A 16,354-nucleotide genomic window follows, 5' to 3' on the forward strand; every position below is an offset into this window, starting at 1 on the left:
GATCAAGGAGTTCCTGAACACCTGACAGGGCTACAGAGTCTAGCTTCCTACACTGAATAGCTTAGATGCTGGGACATTCTACTCAATAGAATAGAATCCAGTCAAGTGGACTTTCAGTCATCCTCCAAAGTGAGTAGTTAACTGTGTGAAGAGCATAGGGCGTATGGTAAAGACTGCAAATGCATGACTATTTGTTCACAATTATAAAATGAACACTGACAAAATTAGCTTTGCTGAAATAATTGGTGAAGTCTTTATCAAAGAATAGTTAAATTTGTTTATTTACTATTAGGAAATATGAAAAAATGAAGAATACAAATCATCTAGATTTATATTTGCTTAAACCTTGAAAATAGACTTAATTAGAAAATCTATTAGTGCTCCCACTTCTGCATGGGAGGAGAGACGATATTTCCTAGCTTTATAAATTTTGTGTGATCTACAAGAAGCAGCAACAACAAAAAGACGTTTTGTAGTTTTCAGAACTTTATGAATTCAAAGAATTAGTACAAATCAGACAATTTATTGGCTCAAGTTTTTAAATTGAAGATGTCTAACTGTAATTTTTATATCAGCAATACTTTATGATAATACTAATTAAAATACATATAACTATTATTCTTTGATATCAACTGCACAGTCCAACATATATATCTTGAAATTATTTTATTTGAAAATGGATCAGGAAATGAATTTTACCTTAAGCTTCATCTCTTCTAAACTCAGTACCTACTAGTTGTTGAAATTCATCAAACTCTTGATGAAAAATATGAAGTGTTAATAGACAAAGACACCTTGCTGTCCATTTTTTGATACAAATATAAGTCCAAATTCCCCTACTCACTAGAGTCAGCACTTGGGGAGAATATAACAGCTGCGTAACTGTCGGTGATGGTGTTTTTCTCTGAGCAGGAACGTCGTAAGCAACAGCAGTGGCAAACCATACACAAGCATAAGGAGACCTCACAGAAGATCGCCGCCCGAGCCTTCGCGCAGCGCTACCTGGCCGACCTTCTCCCTTCCGTGTTTGACAGTCTCAGGGATGGCGGCTACTTTTATGATCCCATTGAAAGAGGTCTGTGGAGGTTTTTGTTAGATGAACCTTGTTACGAAAAGCATCCTCTTAATGGTTCGACTTTATCCTGTGCCCATTTTTATTTTGAATTGGAATCTTTCTGTCTCTGAAACAGATTTAAAAATCAATTATAGTTGTTTTAAGTAAGCACTGTTACTAATAAGAGGTGTATTATAAAGATCTTGATTTTAGGATGTTTGCTTTTATTGAAAAACAACACTGAACAGTAGAAAGAAATATGGATTTGATGTCAAAAAATTTTAGTTTGAATCCCAGTTCTATCATTAACTAGCTTTATGTCCTTCAGTTTCCTCATATGTGAAATGAGGATTACTTAGGAGCTAAATGTCATAATGTAAATAAAACGTATACACAGATTTTTTTCAATAAATTCATACTGCAGTACTATAGGACCCATTGTTGAACCTGCAGAGGCAGAGCTGCAGATACAGAGGTCTGCCTGTAAAATTATACGGGGATTTCTGACTGCACAGGCGATCAGCACCCTAACACTCGTGTCGTTCAAGGGTCAATTGTGTATTTAATGTATGTGTGTAAGTAGTTTGTTGCTAAATTTTTCTCAGTGGACTTCCTGTTCCAATCAAAAACCCTCTGGGGGAAGCTAGTGAGGTTGTTTAATTAGGTATTTATACTATCCCAGGCACTGTATTGAGTGTTGGAGATTAAAAAAAAAAAAATAAAGTCTTGATCTCTGCCTTTATAGAACCAGTACCTGTTAGCTGTCTCATGGCACCCCCACCGCTCCTTGGCTAGTCTGGCCAAGCGAAGGGTAAGAGTTGCCATTTTCTCACTGCCACCCTCCTTCCTTATGAATTGTGGAAAGAGTCAGTTATAGATCATTTAAAATCTTGCAAAAGAGATTCATGCCTCAGATTAAAGTTACTTATGATAGCAAATGTGTTATTCTATCACACTATTCTGTTGTCACCCATTGGAAAGTAACAATTAGATGCTGGCCCCTCCAAAAGCCTTTTTTTTTTAATTTTATTGAGGGGGATTTTATCTATTTTAAATGGAGGTACTGGTAATTGAACCCAGGACCTCATGCATGTTAGGGATGCGCTCTACCACTGAGCTATACCCTACCCCCCCCATATAAAGCCACTTTAAAACATTAAAATGTATATTGTAATGGACCATATTTTTAAAAGACTTTCAGTGTAGAGTAGATTTCCATTTCGGTTTAAACAAATTTATCACTAGTGGAAACACCTGGTTTCTGACCCATTTCTACATGGCCTTCTTCTCAGGTGCTCTCTGACCCTTATCCTCTGAATCTCCATCAGCCACTATCATGTCAGGCCCTGGGCCTCAGGTAGGGGGCGCTAGTATTGCTCAATCCCAGATTTGCATTGCACTGGAACTGGAGTTCTGCTCCCAGTGCCACACCCCCTGCCCCTGCCTCCTTGGTTCATCTCACATTGCACCTGTAAAGTCAGCTCTAAAGTCTTAGACTCCAAGAAAGGCCTCATAGTTTTGAAAATACTGTTTCTACTCTCCTAGAAAGGAAATGGACCAGAACAAATACGGAAAATATGGCAAAAGTGATGCTGTGTCTATTTGACATTTTATAGTAAGAAAACAATGTTGATGTATCTGTAACATTAGGGGGAAAGCACAGACTTCCAATCTATAAAAATCATTTGATGAAAAAAATTCACTTAATGAAATTAACCTTTTTATTGCAGATATTGAGATGGGATTCTTCCCATGGCTAATGAATGAAGTTGACAAAGCCATGGAATACAGCATGGTGGGAAGAACAGTGCTTGACAGTAAGTTCTTTTATTTTATTTCAAAGTCATCTCTGAAACTTTTCAGAAGAGAGAATAAATAGAAGAAAGATGTTAATTTTACAGTTTTGGTTCTTAGATTTTCAGTGTATCAGTTACATTAACAAAGGTACACATACTTTACCTCGAGATTATTTTGGGTTCTTTCATAATTTGATCAGAATTGACATCTTCTGTCATTACTTTGTATATGATATTCTGTTAAAACAGACATTGGATATAATTCATATTCAGTGCATTAAGTGGCACAGGTGGTAAGTATTATGTAAAAAATCATGATACAGGGAAGAGCAGGCTGGCAGGTATTTCATCCTCATCTGTAAGTCAGCATCATAACTACTAAAATACGAAAAATTACAGTGATTTCTGTACATGTAATTTTTCAGTGTTGATTCATGAGGTGGTTGAGAAAAGACTGAGTCTGTATGAGCGTAAGGAGGACAAGCCCTCATCTCTGAAACCTGAGGACAGGCTTGGTGGTCCTGGAGGAATGAGAGATCCGCTGGTGGGTAATGGATTCCAGGGTCCTGGTGCATCACAGTCACAGAGGCCACTCCCAGACAGAGACTTCCCACAAAGAACACCCTACGATGGAAGGTACATGGAGAAAGTGTTATCTAAAGAAAGGAGGCTTATGGAGGAAGAGGATGAACAACCAGAAATAAGGAACGCCTTCGGGAGGGAAGAACTGTCCCAGTAGAGGGGAGCTTCAGAGCCATGGAGCCAAACAACAGCCAGTCAGCATTGCAAGCAATCAGGTAATGATGCGTGAGTCCCCTCAGGTTATGGAAATTATGTTGTGTTTAGTCAGCATGCCTTCTTGTCTGATGGACTGGGCAAATCAATATGTTGAAATAATAAAACTAATTTTTAAGATGAAACTTCATTTATTTATAGTAGAATATTTAGAAGGTATATTGTAACTCTAATGAGAATTATGTCAAATTACAAACTTCCCATTACCACTATATACAACTAACTAATATATTTTTCCTTAGTCCTTCCATTACCACAGTAGATAGCTAATATATTTTTCCTTAACTGTGGTTTCATTCTTTCTTTAGTAAGTATGGTACTGAATGTCAGTGCTGTCAGCCATGGAGCTTTTCCTCTCTGTAGGAAAACTGTTAAACGTAGTCTAGGCAGGAACCCCTAAATGTCATATTACTGAAAGCTATAGTACTCCCTCCTTGCAAAGACCAAGAAATATACCCTTATTTGTATAAAATTAAACAGATAGTTACCCCTTCCATCTTCAATAGTCAAGTAAACCTCAGAGGATTCTATGAATTAGGAATATGCTCTCGTCTGTTTTTTCATATTCCTGCTATTAAAAAATTTCAAGCGATGCCAAGAAAGCTGAAAGTCCCTCCTTGCCCTTTTGCAGCTCCCCTCCCCTCCTCAGAGACAACCCCTGCAATCCATCAGGTGTGTACCTCCCAGGCCTTTTTCGAAGTATTTGTATTTTGAAAATACAGGTTTGAACACCTGGAGATAAAGGTGTTGTATTATGTGCATTTTTCATCTTACAGCATATCTTAGACCTTCCAATGTTAATACATATAAATCTCTTTTTAAACTATGGTAATATATTACCTAGTTGGACTGTTATAAGGAATTATCATTTGACTTTTTAATCTGAACTTGTTTGGTGAATTTACCTGCACTATTGAAAAATCACAGATATTATGGCGATCTTATGGTAGTTATGTTGATCTTAATTACTGAAGTCTTCTGAGGCCTTAGGTAGATATAGCCTTCCTTATAATCTACTGTACTTTCTTCTGAACAATCTTGAACCTTTATGAGGTACAGAGAATAACTTCAAATAAGTTATTGCATTAACAGCATTTTAAAAATTGGTATCACTCCCACTGTCCATTGCTGGCTTAGTTCCATCTTGTTAAACAGTCTTGATGATCATCCTAACATTACAAGATACTGATTTTGGTAATAAGACCAAGAAATTGTTTTTTACTTGGGGTTGTTGTTGAGGATCACTATTATTATTGATTTTTAAATACCTACAATTTTAAGAATGCTTTCAAAATGGACTTGAGGTTGATTATCTTCTCCAGTCTTAATCCTCATTTACAGTAATCCTAATCCAGTCCATTAACACTTCACAGATGCTTTGCTAAACATCCAGTTCTGTGCTCTATAATTCTATAAATTAATTCAATTTATTAAATATGTCTAAATCTGTAGTCGGTTACTAAAGTCTGTTAAGCTTAACTGCCATCCTATTCCATCCTAGAGAGAAACAAAAATAATTGAGAGATTAGGGCACTGTCCTGGGAGAAAATTTAGAGAAGTAGGTTATAAATTATCTGTAGAAAAAAAAATGCTGAACGGAAACTTCAAATTGGCTCTGCCCACATTTGCTACTACTCTTCTCATGAGTTCTAGTGCTTTCTATTTTCAACTAACACTGAGCTAACAGGCTACATAGCTAAATAGTAATAAAATAGATAATATATAAAAAATGTATAGAGATTGTCATCCCTGACATAAATTCCCATATCACTAAAATAGATCAGAGCAGTAGGAGTCATTTTCTCTAATGTAGGCATCATGGTGTTTAAGCCATTCTGACTTCTGTTGAGCTGCGGAATATTGGTGTAGCCTGGAAGTCACTCAGAGCAGCACAGAGTGGTGACTAAAAGTAGACACCAGAGCCAGACTGCCTGGTCTTAAGTTCTTCACCACATAAAAGGGGGTTTGCCTCTTTAGTTAGGAAAAAGAACTACTTTTTCAGACTTGTGGCTTATTTTAATACACGTGGGAGAGTGGAGGTCTTGCAGAAGGAGAAAATATTTGAAGATGATGATTCCTTTAAAAGTCGTAACGGGTATGGGAGAAGTGCCATTTTATCATATCAAAATTTTATGGTACCATAACCATCAAAATGTTAATGGTACCCATTTCTTCTATTCTAGAAAACTTTAATTTTCTTATTATGTTGTTAAAGCATATCAACCACACCAGCTAAATTTTTTATCTATAATTTTAATTTTCATGCATTTTACTTACTATGCAAATTTTTGATACATTCTGCTTTTCTCTTTTGTTTATATGTGAATCACAGAAGGTTTTATTATATATTACTGTAGCTCAATAGCCATAGCCATTTATCTCAATATATTTATGTAAAGACATTCTGAAGGGGTTTAATTTCCCCACAGACCGATCAGTACCTGCTATCTTTTCAGCCATAGCTCCTAGGTCTAACCAGAACCAACCTTCTCCAAGCTTGTTCACAGTCAGAGACCCAATCAAAAATGCTACAAATCAGGTACCACTGTCATGAAAAACAACGGTCAGTGGTATTGAATTGATGTCTTATAGTTCTCCCTTTGAATTAGCATATTTACCTTTGTGATTTCATGATTTCAACTTACAAATTAAAATTTAATAAATTGATTGTTTAGGTGATGTTTTTCTGTTTTCCATAAGCCATGAAAATAGCATAAATGAAATATATGAGTTAAAAGATACAGTAATGGCACTGTAGTTTTGCTTATAAATAAAATGAATCAAGATATTAGAGTTAAAACTTCAATATAAAAATACAACATTTAAAGAATTTTAAATTCTTTTTGAAAATAGAGTTCAGAACAGGAATTCATGTTTAGCACTATATGCATTTGTAATTTTGTAAATTATACATTTTATTTTTAAACATTTTTATTTTTAATGATTGTATGTATGGTCTTCTAACATTTTAGATTATGTTGATATCTACACGTACCACTAGGTGTCAGTATATCCGTAAGGTAAAGTTAACTTGCCTCCAACTTCATAGATAATTTAAATGACCATGAAGAGACCTTGGTGTAGACCCAATTTGGCTGTTTGATTATTAACCCCACAGCATATTAGCAGTGGCATATTGACAAGGAGAGGGGGACTGCTATGGGAAGATCGTGGGCTGACACTTACAAGAAAAAAGGCAGCAGAAAAGCAGGAAAAAAATAGATAATTTAAAAGGCACAGCAGTCTGGGGCCAAATTGAATATTGCTCAGCAGGTCTTGAATACGTGATGTTATTACAGCACAGTACAGAAACTAATGTTTATGGAAGAAGCACTTCTAGAATGGTGGAGTAAGAACTCTGAAAATCAGCTCTTCCATAAAAGCAATGAGAATAGGCAAAAATTGTCAAAAATTAACATTTTCAGAACTCCAGAAATTAACCAAAGGCTTGCAACAATGAAGAGTATTTATTCAAGAGAAATGGCTGAATCTCGGAAGAGTAAGCTTTGTGGCATTTTAACTTGCCCTACTCCCATCTCGTTCTTCCCAGCTCCACAATAGCCTTGAAAACCAACAGACTCAGAGCCATAGTAACTGAAAAAACCAGCAGCTTATGGGCCACTGGAGGGAACAAAACATGCCTAGAGCTCCCCAGAAAAGCCACATCCCCGGAAGACTGCCAGTATTTGCCCTGGCTGGCAGCTCCGTGGATAAGTCCTTTTACAAGACTTATCTTTGACCTGACTCAGAGCTTGCTCAGTGAGGGAAGTCCCAACACCAGGGCATTTGTTTAAAGAAAAAAAAAAAAAAAAAATCAGCAGCCATAGGAAAGTAAAAAGACAAACCACAAAATGAGAGCAAATATTTTCAAACCATACTTTTTTTTATCCAGAATATACAAAGAACTCTTATAACTCAACAATAAAATGACAAACCAATTTAAAAATGGGCAAAGAATTCAAAGAGACATTTTTCCAAAGAATTTAAACAAATGGCCAATAAGCACATGAAAGTGTTCACCATCATTAGTCATCAAGGAAATATAAATCAAAATCACACTGTATTACTTCATACCCACTAAGATGGCTAAATCAAAAAGCCAGACAATAGCAAGAGGTGGTAAGGATAAGGAGAAACTGGAAAGCTCATCACCAGTGGTACAGCCACTTTGTAAGCCAATTTGGCAGTTTCTTAAAATGCTAAACATCTAGTTGTATATGACCCTGTAACTCCATTCCTAGGTACTCCGTTTTTCCAACCAGGAGAAATAAAAACATGTCCACATAGAAATATGGACATGAATGCCCATAGCAGCATTATTCATAAAAGCCAAAAATGGAAATAATCTAAATATCCACCAACTAATGAATAAATAAACAAAAAGTAGTATATCCCAACAATGCAATATGACTTGACAATAAAAAGAATGAAGTACTATATGCTGTAACACGGATGAACCTTGAAAATAATTATACTATGGGAAAGAAGCCAATCATAAAGATCCCATTATATGATTCTGTTTATGTGAAATACCAGCAAGTCCTAGAGATAGAAAATGAATTAGTGGCTGCCAAAGGCTGGAGAGGGGATAATGGGGAATGTCTGCTAATAGGTACAGAATTCATTTTTTGAGTAATGAAAATATTCTAAAATTAAATAGTGGTAATATTTGCACAATTCTGTGAATATGCTTTAAAAAACCACTGAATTGTACACTTTAAAATGGTGAGGTTTTTTTGGGAAGCATTTGATTTACAATGTGTTAGTTTCTGGTGTATAGCATAGTGATTCAGTTATACATATATATGCATAATTTTTCATATTCTTTTTCATTATAGGTTATTACAAGCTATTGAATAGTCATACAGAGGACTTTGTTGTTTATCTGTTCTGTATATAGCAATTTGTATCTGCTAATCCCAAACTCCTAATTTATCCTTCCCCCTTTTCCCCTTTATTTTCCATCTCTGTGAGTCTGTTTCTGTTTTGTAAATAAGTTCATTTTTCTCATTTTTTAGATTCCACACATGAGTGATATCATACGATATTTGTCTTTGTCTGATTTGCCTCACTTATTATAATAATCTGGTTCCATCCATGTTGCTACAAATGGCATTATTTCATTCTTTTTTATCTCTAAGTAATACTCCATTGTATGTATATATGTACACATTGTGTGTGTGTATATGTATATCACATCTTCTTTATCCATTCATCTGTTTATGGACATTTGGGTTGCTTCCATGTCTTGGCTATTGTAAATAGTGCTGCTATGAACATTGGGGTGCATGTATCTTTTTGAATTATAGTTCTCTCTGGATATATGCCCAGGAGTGGGATTGCTGTATCATATGGTAAGTCTATTTTTAGTTTTTTGAGGAATATCCATACTATTTTCTATAATGGCTACACCAAATTACATTCCCACCAGCAGTGTAGGAGGGTTCCCTTTTCTCCACAGCCTCTCTAGCATTTATTGTTTGTGTACTTTTGAATGATGGCCATTCTGACTGGTGTGATGTGATACCTCATTGTAGTTTTGATTTACATTTCTCTAATAATTAGTGATATTGAGCATCCTTTCATGTACCTATTGGCCATCTGTATGTCTTCACTGAAGAAATGTCTATTTAAGTATTCTACTAAAAGGGTGAGTTTTATTATGTGTAAGTTATGTCTCCATATAGCTGTCATAAAAAAGTTAATGTTTTTAAAGATAACCTTGAAGCATCAAAATTAGTGAAATTATGTTCAGTAAATTCCATAAAAGATTCTTAGTGTGTAATGCTTTATAGAAAAAAATTGAAGGTCAGACAACTGCACAGTTTTGCTACTACCCACAATAATTTATTCTTCAGTCTTCCTGGATAGATGAAATGTTACTGTTTTTCTACCCAAATTAATGTTAGTCCAGTGTTCAGTAATTGAAACTTCCTATAGATAAACTAAATTTTGCTGTCCCACAAAGAAGGAGCATCATATCCTCAGACTTTTTGGAGTTACTGATCCTTAAAACACATCTAACCCAGGCTAAAGGATGCCATGAAATGATTTCAAAAGGGGAGATTCCCAACACCTGATAAGTAGCCAATAGCTGAAAGGCTCTGCCCTTTAAAACAACAAAGTATATAAGGGAAAAATACAGCAAACATACTGCTTTCTATTTTCTTCAAGTAGAATTACTTGTTTGCAAATATTCTTTCCTGCCTCAGAATGTATGACTATATCGTAGTCATTTAGGAAATATTTAAATCCATTAGAAAATTCCAACTGTCAGAATAGTATTATTAAAATTCCAAAAGAATAAAGAAAAACTTAAAGTTTGACATATTTGAGGTGATTGAGATACAATACTAATTTCTTTACAAATCAACCCTTCCTGCCACATGACGATCTCTAACCTGTTCTACTGTGAGTTCACTGTGAGTCCACCAGGAAAATTCCTACATTTCAAGTTGAAAGAATTTTGATGGCCACCAAAATTTAGCAAGCAAGTAAAGTTAATGAATGATTTATGACAGGGCATTGATCGTGTATGGATTTCAGGCCCTAAAAATGAGTTGAAGACCATATAATCATAGTACAGATTTGAGAAGCTGTCTAATCCTGTGAATCTCAAAATTCAATTCAGTCCACAAAATCATGGCAAACATCAAAACATAAGAACAATGCTGTGAGCTTTCCCCATTTAAAGGCCTTTCTTTAATTCTGAGATTATATTTGGGAAGGGAGTGAAGTGAGAACTTGAAATACAGGTAACAGAGTGGTTGGTTGCCTGGGACTTTTCCCTCTACTTGTGCATTCTTAAACTTGTTTTTGAAAAGTTATGAATCTGTGGAATCCAAAAATGTAGAAATATTTGTCCACTCCTCCCACATCTCTTGAGTAAGGTACATGCATTAATAACTCCTAATAATTCCTGTCCTACAAATGAAGCTAGCAAAAATTCTTCTTACTGGGAGTGCAGGGAGGGGTGGAAAATCTTTCTAGTACCACTTTCAAGACCTGTAGACTTTTTCAATGAAGTATAGTTGATTTACAGTATTATATTAGTTTCAGGTACACAGCATAATGATTCAGTATTTGTATAGATTATACTCCATTTAAAGTCATTATAAAACATTGGCTATATTCCCTGTGCTGTACAATATATCCTTGTATCTTATTTATTTTATACATAGTAGTTTGCACCTCTTAATCCCCTACCCCATCTTTCCACTCATCCTTCTCCCCACTGATAACCACTAGTTTCTTCTCTATATCTGTGAGTGTGCTTCAGTTTTATTTTCATTCATTTGTTTTATTTTTTTTAGATTCCACATAGAAGTGATAGCACACTGTATTGTCCTTCTCTGACTTAACACCCTCCAAATCCATCAATGTTGTTGCAAATGGCAAAATTTCATTCTTTTTGTGGCAGAATAATATTCCATAATATATATATCACATCTTCTTTATCCAGTCATCTGTTGATGGACACTTAATTTGCTTTCATATCTTAGCTATTGTAAATAATGCTGCTATGAACATTGGTGTGCATGTATCTTTTTGAATTAGTGCTTTCATTTTCTTCAGATATATACCGAGGGGTGGAATTGCTGGATCTTATGGTTGTTCTATTTTTAGTTTCTTGAGGAACCTCTTTACTGTTTTCTGTAATGACTGCATCAGTTTGCATTCCTATCAACAGTGTTCTAGGGTTCCCTCTTCTCCACATCCTTGCCAACTTTTGTATTCTGTAGTCTTTGACAAAAGTCATTCTAACAGGTGTGAGCTGATAGCTCATTGTGGTTTTGATTTGCTTTTCCCTGATAATTAGTAATACTGAGGATCTTTTCATGGGCCTGTTGGCCATCTGTATGTCTTCTTTGGAAAAAAATGTCTATTAAGGTCTTCTGCCCACTTTCTAATTGGGTTGTTTGTTTTTTTGATATTGATTTGTATGAGTTGTTTATATATTTTGGATATTAACTCCTTATCAGTCATATCATTTGCAAATATTTTCGTATTGTTTCCCATTCCATAGGTTGTCTTTTCATTTTGTCAGTGGTTTCCTTTGTTGTGCAAAAACTTTTAAGTTTAATTAGGTCCCATTTATTTATTTTTGTTTTTGTTTCCTTTGCCTGAGGAGATCGATCCAGAAAAACATTGCTATGATTTACGTTAGAGTGTTATGCCTGTATTTTGTTCTAGGAGTTTTATGGCTTTAGGTCTTACAGATAGGTTTTTAACCCACTTTGAGCTTATTTTTGTATATGGTGTAAGATAATTGTTGTAATTTCATTCTTTCACATGTAGCTGTCCAGTTTTCCCAGCATCACTTATTAAAGAGACTGTCTTTTCTCCACTGCATATTCTTGCCTCTTTTGTCATAGATTAATTGACCATAAGAGTGTGGGTTTATTTCTGGGCTCTCTATTTTGTTCCATTGATCTGTGTGTCTGTTTTGTGCCAGTACCATACTGTTTTGATTACTGTAGCTTTGTGGAATAAAGTCAGGGAGTGTGATACCTCCAGCTTTGTTCTTTTTCCTCCAGATTGCTTTGTCTATTTGGGATCTTTTCTGGTTCCATATAAATTTTAGGATTACTTGTTCTAGTTCTGTGAAATAGAGTATTTTGATAGGGATTGCATTAAATTTGTAGATTGCTTTGGATAGGTAGTAGGGACATTTTAACAATATTAATTCTTACAATGTATGAACATGGGATATCTTTTAACTTCTTTGTATCATCGTCAATCTCCTTCATCAGTGTTTTATAGTTTTCAGAGTATAGGCCTTTCATCCCCTTGGTTAAGTTTACCCTTAAGTATTTTATTCTTTTTGATATTATTTTAAACAGGATTGTTTTAGTGCTTTCTCTTTCTGATAGTTCATTATTAGTGGACAGAAATGCAACAGATTTCTGTATATTAATTTTGGGTCCTGTAACTTTACTGAATTCATTTATTAGTTCTAATAGTTTTTTTGTGGAGACTTGGAGACTTTAGGGTTTTCTATATAAAATATGTCATCTGCAAATAATGATAATTTTACTTCTTCCCTTCCAATTTGGATGATTTATTTCTTTTTCTTGTCTGATTGCTGTGGCTAAGACTTCCAATACTTTGTCAAATAGAAGTGGCAAAAGTAGGCATCCTTGTCTTGTTTCTTATTTTAGAGGAAAAGTTTTCAGCTTTTCACTGTTGAGTATTATGTTCACCATGGGTTTGTCATAAATGGCCTTTATTATGTTGATATATGTTCCCTCTATACCAACTTTGATAAGAATTTTTATCATGAATGAGTGTTAAATTTTGTCAAATGCTTTTTCTGCATCTATTGAGATGATCATGTGGTATTTATCCTTTGGTTTGTGTTCATGTGCTATATCACATTGATTGATTTGTGGACATTGAACCATCCTTGTATCCTGGAATTAAATCCCACTTAATCTTGGTATATGATCCTTTTTATATATTGCTGAATTCAATTTGCCAATATTTTGTTGAGAATTTTTATGTCTATATTCATCACGGATATTTGCCTGTAATTTTCTTTTTTTGTAATATCTTTGTGATTTTCATATCAGAGTATTGGTGACCTCATTGAATAAATTTGAGAGTGTTCCCTTCTCTTCAGTTTTTTGACATAATTTGAGAAGGATCAGTTTTAGCTCTTGTTTATATGTTTGGTGGGATTCCCCTGTGAATCCATCCAGTCCTGGACTTTTGTTTGCTGGGCATTTTGTTTTTTATTACTAATTCAGTTTCACTACTAGTGACCAGTCTGTTCAGGTTATCTATTTCTTCCTGACTCAGTCTTGGAAGATTGTATGTTTCTAGAAATTTATGCATTTCTTCTAGGTTGTCCAATGATCTATAGACTTTAAAAAATAATTTTATTGTTGTTTATTCCATTATTCTATTTCATTGAGACTATTTAGAAGTTATTTAAAATTATTAAAAAGAAAAAAGATCATCTATAATCTCACCACCAAAAGCTAATAAGGGTTATTACCTATAATATTTCCTTCCAGTTTTCCTCTTTAATGTGAATGTGTTTGTTTATAATTACACCAAATTGGGATCGTGTTGAATATAGTTTTATTTTCTGCTTTTATCATTTAATCTCTTTTGCATTTCACACATTATTCAGTATTCTTTACAAACAGTACCTATAGTGCAATTATTGGTTTAATGATGTCCTGCTGTTAGTCATTGAAGAATTTTAGACTCTCAATTTATATTGATGTTAACTACTTTCCAGAAAGATTGCACTAGGTTTTTACCTTCCCATCAAGGTCAGTGGAATTGGATGTTGTATTTTTGCCTTCTTGAAATGAATCATCTTTTATGCTAAAAGACAAGTAGGAATTTCCACCTCCAGTAATGACAGAGTAAGACCTGACTGGAGGACTGCCCGTGGAAAACAGCTATAAATCCTGGACATAGTACAAAAAGCAACTGCCTCAATGATGGAGAGTGAACAGAGCAGACAGAATTTGGTGGAAAGGAGAAGCTCAGAAGAGGAGAGACAGGGAGCTGTGCAAAGTAAGTTCCCTGTTTTCATGGCTTCTATTCTGGGGCTAAATGTAGTCCATGAGGAGTGCATGGTTTTGGAGGAGGTGCCAGCTGAAAACAGCAGTCTCTTTGGCCAGAGAAATGTGCAACGAGGGAATCGTGGCCACTAAAGAGAGTGAGGAATCTTGGAAGGGAAGGAGCAAGAGATAGTTTCACCAAATATGTCTGTTCACATTTCTGAGTGAGCCCTGAACCATGTGTGTGTGAACCAAACTCAGCAGCTAATCTGAGGGCAGAATATCTGAACTGGGACTGGAGCTGTCTCCCCAAAAATAGATTTTGCAATTCAAGCACAGACAAGATAACTGCCTGCTTATACAAAATTAACAATCATGAGAGAAAAATAACAGAATCTAGAATTTCCCGTTTACTACTCATCATTACTGTGATACAACAAAACCTACTTGTCATATAAAAAAGCAAGAGAATGGAACACATTCTCAAGGTAAAAGAAAATCAACTGAGTCCAACACCAGGATGTTGCAGATACTGGGACTGGCAGACAGCGATTTTTAAGTAGCTGTCCTCTTCAGTGAAGTAAAATAAAATATGCTTTCAATAAGTAAAAACTAAGAAATATCAGGAGAACGATAGAAATGATTACAGAAAGAACCAAGTAAAATTCCAGAACTGAAAAATATAATTTCTGAAATTTTTAAATTACTGGCTAGACTTACGAGACAAATGGAGACAACAAAGTAAATAGCATACTTCAAGAGAAGTCAATAAAAATTATTCAGCGAGAAGAACAGAGAAAAAAGTGAAAAATATAAGATGGTCAATGAACATCAAGCAAAATAAATAGGGAAATTTTCACACCAGGGCGTGTCATAGTTAAGCTGTTGAAAGCCAAAAATAAATCACAAATCTTGAAAGCTGTAAGAGGAAAATGACACATTATATACTGGGAGGGAATGGTTTAATTAACAAGTGAGTTCAGATCAGAAACTATTAATTAAGGCCAGAAGAGAATGGACCAACATCTTTAAAGTGTGAAAGAAACAATCAACCTGAAATTCAGGAATGAAGGTGATGGGGAGGGTGTAGTTCAGTGGCAGAGTGCCTGCTTAGCATGCACGAGGTCCTGGGTTCAATCCCCAGTGCCACCATTAAATAAATTAATTAATTAATAAACTTAATTACCCCCCTCCCCCAAAAAAATTTTTTAAATGAATGAAGATGAAATAAAGACATTTCCAGATCAAAGAAGACAAAGAGAACGCATCACCAAGAAACCTACATTTCAAGAAATGCTAAAGGAAGCTTTTCAGGGTGAAGGGAAATGATACCAGAGAGAAAGCTGGATCCTCCAAAAATAATAAAGAGGATGAGAAAGAATAAATATCTGGAGACATGCAAAAGGTGATTTTCTTCTTTCTGCTTTTTCCACTTTTAAATTCTTTATACAGTATAAGTCTTATAGCTGTCTAAAGCAAGAATCATAAAAATCATCCTCAATAATTAAAAAATTACATGTTTACCCAGCAGATTTATGAGTACCTATGGGGACAAAATTGCATACTTAATATATGCTAGGCACTGTATCAAAGCTTTTTGCATGCACCAGTTGAATTATCACAATAATCCTGTAAGATAAGAATTCTCTTTTTTTTAATAATTTTTTTTAAACTTCAGTTTTTTTGGTTTTTTTGTTTATTGTTGTTGTTGTTTGGGGGGGAGGTAATTAAGTTTATTTATTTATTTATTTATTTATTTATTTATTTATTTATTTATTTATTTATTTTTAATGGAGGTACTGGAGATTGAACCCAGCACCTCATGCATGCTAAGTAGGCACTCTATCAATTGAGCTATACCCTCCCCCTGAGAATCCCATTTTACACTAGAGGAAATTGAGACCTTAAGAACTTAGGTGACTAGCCTATGGCTGCCCTGCTTATGCACGGCAGAGCCAGTACCTGATTCCAGTTCTGCCTGGTCCCAAGCCCAGGCTCTCCACTGCCTTATGGTGCTGCCTCTGGAAGAACCATCCCTTTGGACTGCAGGGTATGAGACACATCTGGAAATACCTCACGAAGTGCCAGAAGTCAGATATGGACAACGAGAGCCAGCCGTGTTAGCGGGAGGAGAGATCAATGTGGACTGCAGAGTAAGAGGGAAACCCTTAATGAAGAAGGAGAGGTTT

At 35.1% G+C, this 16,354-nt stretch overlaps 1 protein-coding gene across 1 annotated transcript in view; it reads left to right on the forward strand.

Moving 5' to 3' along the window:
* RSPH3 (radial spoke head 3) overlaps window positions 1–13,260 on the forward strand; it is a 30,061-nt gene extending 16,801 nt beyond the window's left edge. Inside the window, 3 exon segments of the mRNA XM_074368918.1 lie at window positions 913–1,075; window positions 2,785–2,871; window positions 3,276–13,260. Of these exon segments, the coding sequence (XP_074225019.1) occupies window positions 913–1,075; window positions 2,785–2,871; window positions 3,276–3,589 (564 nt within the window). The 3' untranslated portion in view covers window positions 3,590–13,260.
* The last annotated feature ends 3,094 nt before the right edge of the window (window positions 13,261–16,354 follow it).

Source organism: Camelus bactrianus, chromosome 8, assembly GCF_048773025.1.
Source record: "Camelus bactrianus isolate YW-2024 breed Bactrian camel chromosome 8, ASM4877302v1, whole genome shotgun sequence".
Lineage (NCBI taxonomy): Eukaryota > Metazoa > Chordata > Mammalia > Artiodactyla > Camelidae > Camelus > Camelus bactrianus.